This window comes from Morus notabilis, unplaced genomic scaffold, assembly GCF_000414095.1.
Source record: "Morus notabilis unplaced genomic scaffold, ASM41409v2 Scaffold877, whole genome shotgun sequence".
NCBI classification, from domain to species: domain Eukaryota; kingdom Viridiplantae; phylum Streptophyta; class Magnoliopsida; order Rosales; family Moraceae; genus Morus; species Morus notabilis.
The window spans coordinates 105,666-117,113 of NW_010362737.1; the positions used below are offsets into that span (position 1 = coordinate 105,666).

Below are 11,448 nucleotides of genomic sequence, written 5' to 3' on the forward strand. Positions count from 1 at the left end.
AAATTGATACCACAGAAACTCTAAGCATGCATTGGAGTGCTAATATTCGATGAAAAAGTTCTCATCGGAGTTCGGGATATGTGGCTATCGGGAACATAGTTATAACTTTCGTCCGCATGATCAGCAGTGTTTACAGGACTAGGATCTTACTTCTGTGGCTCAGAGTTGTTCAGGAGACGTTTGGTTCATGAATTAGAATTATGAGATTAGAATAATTTTCGATTTACGTATATTTTTTGTGAGAGAAAATACTGCAGCGAATCACGAATCATGATTTGAATCGGGATACGAATCTCCCAACCAAACAACTCACTCTTTTAGTACTTGAATTTGGATGCTCTTCTTTTTCTTCTGATTGCTGCTCAACAAGCTCCTCCAATAAGTTGAAATTTTTCTCTCCTATAGATCACCATATATGCTGTCAGCAATATTCATATATTCTGAATGCTCAATGTTATTGTCGTTGGGAACATCAGTATTTTCTTGGTGTAAAACATATCTGAAAAGGATAACTGAAGAGCATCGTGGAAAACGATACAGTACTTTATGAAGATAATGCTAAGATAAGGATAAATGACAATTTGTTTTTCCCCGACGATTAATTGATGTTCGTTGACTATTGTACCAAAGTTGCAACATATTTTTACAATTAGGGTTTTATTCATTAAAAAATTTGGATTTCAAATTGCCACACACGACAAATCCAGAGCGTGCATCAGTTAAAAAAAAAAAAAGGGTGCATTGATAAAGGATGATACTCTGACAAACGAAATACCTGAAATCAAGCTTTTTTCTATGACTAATGAAATTTACTCTTTCTCCAATATATCATACATTTCAACTTTATGTCCCATAATTTATGACACAGACTCGCATCATCTTACGTATCAATCTCAAACGAGATAAAAGTTCAATTAAGATAATTGTTACCATGATAGTTTGCATTTTCTACTTGAAAATATCTAAAAGTTACAACGCATTATCCAAATAAAAAAACAATATATGCTCAAACAACATAATTTTTGGAAATGACATTTTCCCCGAACAACAGCTTAAAAAGGGACATCCTTAAAGGCTATTTTTGGGAAAAAAAAAAAAGAGAAAAAGATACCATGTTTAAACTACATCATCTCAAGAAAATGGAAAGATATGGGAATGATATATCGCTCCCTAAAATCTAACAAACGACAATATCTCAAAAAGTCAAGCATGACTATATTAATTTCATTTTGGATCAGCCATTGAATGAGGCTTAAACATGATATTGTCCGTTGATATTTTTACGGCAATTTTGATCTATAAAGTCATTCCACATGAACTCAAGGTTAGTGTGTACACTTCCCCCTGAACGTGTAGGGTTTTGGCAACTCCCTCCGAATTTATATTTTTTGCCAAACAATAAGTTTTCAAAACCCAACAAATTCAGGAGCAAACGTGCAAACTAGCTATTCTAATATCAAAGGTAGTGTCAAGGATTGTCGGTATATTAAGGGCATGTTTACTTTGCATCAATGGGAAAGAGAAAGTGAAGAGTGATTTACTTTCTCATATATATAATAATGTATTTACTTACAAAATATAAGAAATGAAGAAAGAGAACACCAATTTTTGCACCCCATATATTCATAACATTGCTATTATTTTAGTAAATATAAGAAAGGTAATGAGGTTGTTTGTAATACTACTGATCAAAACGGACTCCAGAATGTAGCCAACACGAGATCAAAATACAATGGAAACTGCGCCGCAGCAAAAAGACACAACGGCAAGAGCGTTACAGCGTACACTGGAAACGCAGCGTACTTGATATTATCTTCAAACACGAGGAAGTGACCGGCACAAAAAGTTACGAGCATGGCAGCTATAGACAAGAAAAGTGACGTCAACCCTAGCAATATCTTCCTCGGCAATTCTTTGCCAAAATCCTTCTCTTGGTGCCGGGAGGTGAGGATAGCTAGGAACATGATAAGAGAAGTGACCGAAAAGCATAGAGCGATAAGAGATAAGATGGCGAACAATTCGAACGTAGGGGTTCTTCCGAGCGTTGGTTTGTTGGTCTTATTGTCCGTTCCTCCTGGAACGGTGGTAGAGCTAGCAAAGGCAACAGTGGCAATGGCGAACAATTCGAACGTAGGGGTTCTTCCGAGCGTTGGTTTGTTGGTCTTGTTGTCCGTTCCTCCTGGAACGGTGGTAGAGCTAGCAAAGGCAACAGTGGCGATTAAGGTGGCCACGACGGAGCAAGAGGTGGCCGTGCTTGTAAGCCAGTCGCCGCCGGCTTTGACCAGTCCCTTGTGGGTGTGGGAGAACATTTCCCTTGGGGTTTCACCATCCTTGTTGGTTCGTAGGTAGAGGCGTGGTGGCATGGTGTTCTCCACAAACTGCAATATTCAGAAATGTATTTTGTATAGACCAATTATGTTAGTGACTTCCAAGACATATGGTTCTATATTGTTGTCTTAGAATAAAAAAAAAAAAAATCTGATATTTAGAAGGGTTAATTGCTTTTTTAGTCATGAATAATTGGACAAATATCTGAGTCCTTAGTTCATGAAATTGTCTCAAATATATCATTCGGTGCACCTAACATTGAAATAGACAAAGGATTTCTGAAATTTAATAGAGAATCATATTCCATCGCATCATAACGTAATAAAAAAAGATATACATCATGTCGAAATTTCATTTCACTACTATTAAACCCATAAAAAAATAGAGCATTTTGCGCTTTAATTATTTAATTACTTACGTAAGATTTTCATTTATTATGATATAGGAATGTGATTATATCTATGTTGAATTTAAAAAATTCTTTACGAATTTAAATGCCACGTACTAAAATTGTGAAAAAAAAAATAAAACTTCATGAAGTAATCTGTCATAATTAAAAATTTAAGAGGCGAAATATCATAAATCTTATGCTAACAATAAAAGAAATTAATGAGTACTTCGTCTGAAAAAATACTATTGTTACCTCATGCCATTTGATTTCCCACTGCATTTGCAGGGCCGCACCAGGAACGGGCCAAGGCTTTACATGGTCTTGATCATACATTGCTGCATAATGCAATGCAGTGTTGTCTTTCTTATCCACTTTCTGGAACACGACATGTTTCCTAGGATACTTGTTTATCAAGAGCTTATACACTTGCAAATTCCTGTTCTCCACTGCCACCAGCACAATGTTCTTGCTGCTAAGTTTGTCCTTGTCGTATATCGACACCGGAAATTTTTGGAGAATTTTCTCTACCATTTCCGCAATCCCATATTTTGCTGCCAGCAATACGGCTGTCTCCCTTCTTTCCTTTTTTGAGCATTCCAGCTCCTGCCCTGCCTCTGATACTACATTTTATTGATTAGTTCGTCATCTACTCAAATTCTTAAGAATATAAAAACTACATAGTGTCGAAAAGATCAATATCCGGAGAATAATTAATTGTAATTAGTTAAATCAATGTACTACAAGCTATCTTTTTACTTTGTCCACCTATACAATAACAGGGGACTAAATCCCCAATCCATCACAAAGAGGAATTAAAACTAAAAGGGAAGAGCAAACTTAGCTCAGCGTCTTTTCTGTTTAGAATTTGCCAAGTAAAAATAGACAGCTTCTTTTCATATTACATTCTTAATTATGTTGTCCCTTACCGTCATTCTTATTAATTAATTGTAATTAGTTAGTAATAGATTACTAGAACATGAGTAGCCATCTTCAGAGAGCGAGGTACCTGAAACATTAGTACAAATTGGCTGCTCAGAGGACTTGCTACTTTCAGATATATCGTCGTCAAAGTACTCTTCATCTGAGTTTTCTCTTGAACGATCTTGATCATCGTCTGAACTGTCGTCGAAGTTTTTGGTCACGCTTTTTTGCAGCTGACTTGCTCTAAGGCGTTCTCTGCCGTCGTACATAGTAGCATGTTTTAAGAGTTCATCCAACACCTGAACTGCCCATACATGTTTCTTCTTCTCTTTCTGTATCTTCCTTATACTCATTTGTCCTTCAAAACATTAACAGCAGAGAAGAAATTTAAGTTACGTGTAAATTCTTCATCCATGCATGTTGTCTACGTAAAATAGTATGAGAGCCATGATCCCGTACTGTATCCAAGAACAACCGGTGTAACCGTGCATACAAGCTTGCGAAAGCAACTCTTCAGATTGCTAAAAGGCAAGAAGTATTGACGCTTTTGATCAGTGTCTGAACCTAATTAGACGTTCAACCAAGTGGAGCAATATCAGCTTTCAAGTGGGAAAATATATGGAATGAAGAATGAATAATAGATTTAATGTAAATTGCATGAAATGCACCCCAAATATTTCCTGATTTAACCGCGCGAGCTTTTAATTTTAGCGCCTAGGACTCTAAATTTGACAATCCTCAGCAATGTGTTTCATTCAATAACGGACAACAATTATGCTGGAGCAGAAATTAAAGTAATTAGCCAGATTTTTAAAACTAAATTAAGCAAATAACATATTTCAAAACTATTAGTAATTTACCGTACACAACTCTGTCATTATGACTAGTAAAAAATAATTTATGTGGTAAAAAATCTTTATTGACCCAGCAAGAATATTTTTAGCAATCGTAAATAGAAAGACTTTCACGTGAAAAAAAAAATATTTTTACTAATCATATATAAATAAGACATTTACGCAGTAAACTGTTATTTAATTACTTCAAATAGTTTTAAAATATACTATTTATATAACATAATTTAGTTTTATAAACCTGATATTTACTACATTCTTTCTTAATGGAGGGAAAATTAGGGTCTCAAAAATCAATTAAAAAGCCCAAGATTCAGTTTGCAGCCAATAAAAAGTTTTAAGTGCATTAATTGCGCAAAAAATCTTGAGGCAATTCTATACATTGTGTTTAATTATTTTTAAAATCTTAAAACATTGTGTTTAATTATTTTTTAAAATCTTAAAACATTGTGTTTGGTATCACAGTTTATTCCAAAAAAAAAAAAAATCATTTTTTTAATCGACTAGATGTAATTATCCATGGAGCAGATAAATTAAGAAACATTATAAGATTACTCACCTGATCTGTTGCCTTCAATATGGTTCTCTACGTCAACATATGCACCTTCTTTTTCTGCATGTTCTAAAGTTTGTTGAAATATGACATTTAAGTTAGAGCACATAGGGAAAACAAATTTACTATACTCGTGTGATTTAATTTATAAGCTGATCATACTTAATGTTTACTACTGTTTTGTGTGAATTTTTTCAAAAAACACATAATTATAAATCTGAAAATTCAACTTATTTTACGGTATAATTAAGTTAAATACTCATGCCAAGAAATTAACAAGTACTACTAAAAGTAAGTGATTTAAGAGGGGCAATTTCCTTACTTTGGCGATTCATTCGTGAAGCAGATTTTGTAACTCATGCACAATGGACAAGATCAGGACAACTTGCTTATTCTTCGTAGTTTTCAGTTATCTGGGAGACCGAAAAAGGCTCCAAGTATTGTAACAGTTCAATGGCTTGTCAGGATGGATTAAAGTCAATATTGATGGGGCTTCAAATGGGGGTGTTGGTCCCTCACGTTGTGGTGGAGCCTTTTCGACTTTTTGCGAGTTCTACAAGGGTTGTTTTGCAGCTCCTTTGGGAGTGGCCTATGCCTAGGAAGAAGAACTAATGGGTGTGATTATGGCTATTGATAATGCGTTTAAACACGAGTGGAAAGATCTGTGTTTTAAATGTGATTCAATTTATATGGTGTAGCTTCTCAAATCCTGAAGCATGGTGGTTTTTTGGAAGTACAAAACACGTTCGCTCACAGCTTTATCTCAGCTTTGTGGACTCAATATCATCGGTTCTCACATCTAAGCTTTATCTCAGCTTTATCTCAGCTTTGGGTATCAAGTTGCAGACAAGTTAACTTTTAAAGCAGTTCATCTGCAGGTGGCCGAATGGTGGTGGTCGTCTCCTGATTTTTGTAGTCATTTTTGTGTAGGGCTGGTCCTCCTAGATATAGATTTCGTTAATTCACTGAGTTGGGGTACTCGTTTTCCTTTCTTGGTTTTTCCCTTTGAGTTTTACGTAGAAGGTTTTAATGAGGCCCCATTGCAAGGCCTTAGCAGAGAAAAAGTTTTGCTTGACCTATTGTACAAGCTATGCTAGTTTCTTTTGAAGTTACAGTGCGTATCTTCTTTTTTTTGGAGTTGAGTTCTAACCTAATTGAATGTACTATATAATAAGAACTAATATCAATTATCCTCTCTCACCATTTAGTAAAGAAAAAAAATTAAGTGACATTTAAGAGATGGATTAATAGCAAACACAGACGCAAATAAAGAGTGAGTGGATCTGCTATCTCTTGAAATATCTAATTAAATTGCTTGAAAGAAGTTAAGCACTGAAAACATATTTATATCCATTTATTTCAAGGTAAAAACGTATATATAACGATATGTTCGGCAGAAGAGAATATGTACCAGCTTGAAAGGTGTTCCTCCACAATAAACTAATGAAATTGAGGAAACCTAGCTTGTTTTGTGAAGGGTTGAGATTTGTCTTATCTTTGGCTTCTTCTGTTGGATCCTCCACTGCTTTGAACTTCAATTCTTTTACAGAAATGCCTTCCAAATAACACACAGGAACGGTGATGAGCTATACACATTTATACATCAATATCAAGAGAGAGAGAGAGATTAACTTTCTTTTGGCGCTAACGAACCGTTTCATTTGCACATTTTTTTAACCTTTTTTTCTTTCTTTCTCTCTGTTTTTTTTCCTACTTTCCTCCCTTTTTTTATCTCATCTTTCTTTTGCTTTGTCTACTAATCCTTTTAAATTCTTATCTTTTTTGCCTGATTATAAATTTTTTTCTTTTTTTTTTCAAATTGATCCCTCTCATAAATATACTTTAATCTTAAATTTCCCGTTTAAATAATTTCGTATAATCGTACATATCCCTATCTTCTATATATCAATATAAAGAGAGAATAAGTTTGTTTTGGCACAAAAGAACCGTTTTCATTCGCGCCTTTTTTTTTTTTTTTTTTTTTTTTTTTTTTTCCCCTTTTTTTTTTTTTTTTTTTTTTTTTGCTTTTCACCATTTCTTTCTTTTTTTTTTTCTCTCCACTTTCCTCCATTTTCCCTTTTCTCTTCTTTCTTTTTTTTGTCCCCCCTTCTCACATTCTTATTTTTTTGCCTTATTATACATTTTTTTATTTTCTCCAAATTAGCCCTCATAAATATACTTTTCTCTTAAATTCCCTTTTAAATAATTTCTTATCAAACATATCCCCTGTCAAAATTTTTTGAAATCATGTTTTCCTTGATAAAACGATTCGTAAGTGGGTTTTTTTCATTCCTTTTTCCCTCTCTCTTTCCTTTTTTGTCTTCTCGTTTTCATCATTCTTATCCTTTTTGTCCTATTGTACATTCTTTAATTTTTAAACATATATACGTTCATACATATATATATATATATTTCTCTAAATGAGACCCTAATAAATGTGTTTTTTATTCTTACCTACAAAATCTGACTATAAGCGCAAGATTTCAACTAGTATATACAAATGAAATAAAACTGGAGTCCAATGCATACTTATCACTAATAATCATATTGTCGACAACCGTAACTAGATACTATAGTTTGTTTCGGTATATATAAACGAATACACTGATCACTTAACTGGAATGTGTTAAGTTTCTCTAATTTTGCTTCCTACTTCTCCATTTTTCAGTAAAATTACGAGCGATTGGAACCTATTGAATTAATTCCACTATGCCAGGAAAAGTCTTCCCACTTTTCCATTTACTCAAAAAAAAAAAAAAGGATCACTTACAGTTATAGACGATTTTATCACGTCCGCGAAGGCTGCTACCACTTGCAAAGGCAGCAGGCTTTCTGGCCAATTTATGAATTGGGGTATCTCCTCCTTTGTCGACAAGATTAACAAGTTCTCTGTACAGGTGAATTATCTGGAACGCCAAATCTGTTGTGCCACAAAATATATACATAACACTATCTTGAGTTGGACTAAAAAAAATTGAATTAGATCTAATATTTAGATATTTATGGCCTTTATAGTAAGTCACATCCTAGGTTTTAATTTTATTTTAGTTTTTATTGATAGCGTTTCCGCATTATATCCATGGTATAATAATTACCATGTAAATTGTATGAATTTTTTTGTTCGTTAAAAAAATTGAAAATTAACCTTAAGATGCTACTTAATGAGCTCAATTCCACAAAATTTTCAAGTAGAGCCATCATTTACCTCAAGCTCGAGTAATTAATGAATGAAGGAAACCTAGTGTTTTAAAGAAGAGCAATTAAATATAAAGAGAATGAAGTAAATCGCAGATTTATTGCAAATAATTGAAGTAAATAACAGTAAATTAAAATTTTACGTAGTAAAATTTTTCTTTTTACTATTTATAATTAGGAAACTTTCGTGGTAAAAAAATGTTTTTACTAGTCGTAAATAAAAAATTTACGTGTAAAAAATCTTTTTATTGCTATTTACTTCAAATATTTTAAAATTTGTTCCTTACTTAATTTAGTTTAGCAAAAATGCTAACTATAATTTCTATTAAAATACTATATAATCTAAGGGCCCGTTTAGTTCGCTAATTCAAGTTTTTAATTCTAATTGAGATGTGACTTTATGTGAGAGTTTTTTACTAAAAAAGTTAGACGTGGCTGTTTTTGAGAATTTTTTACTGTAACAAAACTCAAATTCTAAACTTGAATCGGCAAAATGAACGAGACCTAATATTATGTTTCCTGTCACTAGAAAGCAGTGGTGTTCAAACAGAAAAAAAAAAAGTAGAACTTTAGAAAAGCGTCTTTGTGATTAGTAGTATCCATACCTAATATTATGTTTCCTGTCACTAGAAAGCAGTGGTGTTCAAACAGAAAAAAAAGTAGAACTTTAGAAAAGCGTCTTTGTGATTAGTAGTATCCATTATCAGACGTACGTGTGGGGACTGGGGACCTCACTTTATGTCATGCGATAACTTTGTTTCACCACGCATGAAATGATACATAAGCAATAAGGAACAGCACTTTAAGACCAATTATTTCACAAACGGTGAAACAGCAGTAGGCAAACGTACATATATACAGATATAAACCAAAATTATATATAAAATGATCTTAGGATTTTTGATCTTTGTGATTTGTAAAATTTAAGTGATTGAATTACCAGTATATGTAGGATTGCTCATAATACAGAGGCGTTAAGACCGTTTTTATTTCTTAAATAGTTGTAGTTTAGGAAAGAAAAAGAGAGCGAGAGGACAAATATTTCAGGAAATTAAGCAGAGAACATTCCATCTAAGTTGGGACCTTTTGTTGAGTAGCTGAAAATTCTTTCCGAAAATATTAATTTCGGGGTCTAGCTACTTTTCAGTCCTTTAATTTGGCGTGTTTCAATTGATCAATAGTAAAAAGGTCACAACTAGCTCACCAAAGTTTTCCCTGATGATTGCATTGTGCAGGATGGTCTGATCATCATCTCTCCAGCAGTACTTTCTGTCAACGTCGTCGTGGTTTCGATCGTCAGCTTCAAACACAACCGAGTGTAGGTAAAGGAAAGCTTTCTTCCGCCCATAATGAACAGCCCTGAAGAGAGGAGTCTCCCCCTTCTTGTCCCTCACAAGCACTAGCGATTTGTCGACAGCGATGATGTATCTGCACATCTTCATGCTCCCCGTCGCCGCAGCGACATGGAGAGGCGTGAGACCTTTGTCGTTGGCGAATTCAAGTATTTCTTTTGCTTCAGAAATATTATTGGAATCTTCAACAACATCATCATTGTTATAACATTTGGCGATGTCCACAAGCCTCCCAACGATGCGTTTTCGGGATTCGGAGATTGCCAGGTGCAAAGCCGTGTGGCCTGAGCTCGTGATCTTCGTCTTGAACGCCGCTGGATTGTTTTTGTGTATTTCCACAACTTTTTCCCAGTTTGGCTCTGTGAGGACGTTCTGGAACAGGTCTTGCTTCAGCTGATTGTCATGGTGCTTGGACGTGTACTGTTGATCATCCCTAGAATTATTAGAAGCCATGTCTTTTGATCTTGATGTGATTTGGAGTCTGTTAATGGAGCCAAAATTAAAGGGTGTATCTGTATGAAAAAGTAGAGTTTCTCTTAAAATATATATAGCTAGTGACAAATATAAGATACCCCTAGCATGTGCTTGTATAGTATTCAAAAATGGTGTAAGATTTGAAATGCTGCTTAACTAATTTTTTTGTAATCTAGTATTTGAGTCTGTTAAATGATGTGAAATAATATGATTAGTTAGACATGACCAATCAATCAAAATATATATATATATATATATATGATCTAAATCCCAACTATATAATATTGATACATATTTATATGCAAATATAGGTCCCCCAATTATTGTGAGTAGTCATATTCATTATGTTGCATCTTGTGTGTAAGTGGATAATTTTATTCAACTCAAGATGAAAAATACTATAAAATGTTCAATGAAATAAAATAAATATATAGTTCATAAAATAAAGACATTTTTGAATTGAACATAATAATAATCATATAATAAATAATATAAGATAATTCGAGTAATAATTTCAAATTTGCAAAGATAAGCCTAAAATATTTTCAATCGCATGCTACTGCATCATTCTCTAGAGGGGAGAGAATTCACCATCGAATTCAAAATAGCTTCAATTCTTGAGCGCTCTGTTGTTTCAAGTGCATCGATACAGTCACATTCATAGTAGGCACCTTATACACTAAAAAAATTGGTGATGTTTTATTGCTTTTCCCACGGGTTGTCCTATTAATTCCGTGATTTATCAGCATTTTGGTCACACAATTAACACAAGACACAAGTTACAGAATATAAACAAATTAATATTACATATATTCAAATCAAAATGTATACATAAATTAAATTATATGTCCCTTTACCAAATGTGCTCATTCATTTATCACTTTTACCAAATGCTCATTAGTATATGCCTCTATGTTTTTTAAATCATAAACACCAACTCTCATTAGATCCCACATATACTATAAGATGAAGAACCCGTATTCTTTGTTCCCTTCATGTGTCAAAATTTTCTGATAATGAATAACAAATTTTAGTACATGAAAAATGGTATATTCCTTAAGTTCGAGTAATTCAATGAACAAAATTATGTACACTTACCTTTGGGATGAGAAATTTTGTGAATCCATCCGCATGGCGTTCAAACTCAAGCCTTGTTTGTGCCTCCCAACCACGTAATGCACTAATAAATAATGAAAAAGTCAATTAATTAGTAAAGGGAATAATATAAATTCGTAGTTCGAAAGTATAAAGAATGCCAATTTTACAGGGCAATCAATCCTTTGAAGTCTACGCGTACTTTCACCGTGAGGGGATCCAACCACACAACCTTATCTTGTGTGGGAGATATCACGGCCAACATCCAATGTCCTCCTCCATTGTATG

At 33.7% G+C, this 11,448-nt stretch overlaps 1 protein-coding gene across 1 annotated transcript; it reads right to left on the reverse strand.

Moving 5' to 3' along the window:
- Positions 1-1,688: 1,688 nt before the first annotated feature.
- On the reverse strand, positions 1,689-10,144 carry LOC21390724. The gene is made up of 8 exons (XM_024168630.1): positions 9,444-10,144; positions 7,815-7,964; positions 6,456-6,599; positions 5,051-5,113; positions 4,100-4,204; positions 3,726-3,998; positions 2,972-3,339; positions 1,689-2,378 (listed from the first exon to the last, which is right to left on the reverse strand). The coding sequence occupies exons 1-8, from the start codon at positions 10,042-10,044 to the stop codon at positions 1,689-1,691; spliced, it is 2,394 nt and encodes a 797-aa protein (XP_024024398.1). The 5' UTR covers positions 10,045-10,144.
- Positions 10,145-11,448: the final 1,304 nt, after the last annotated feature.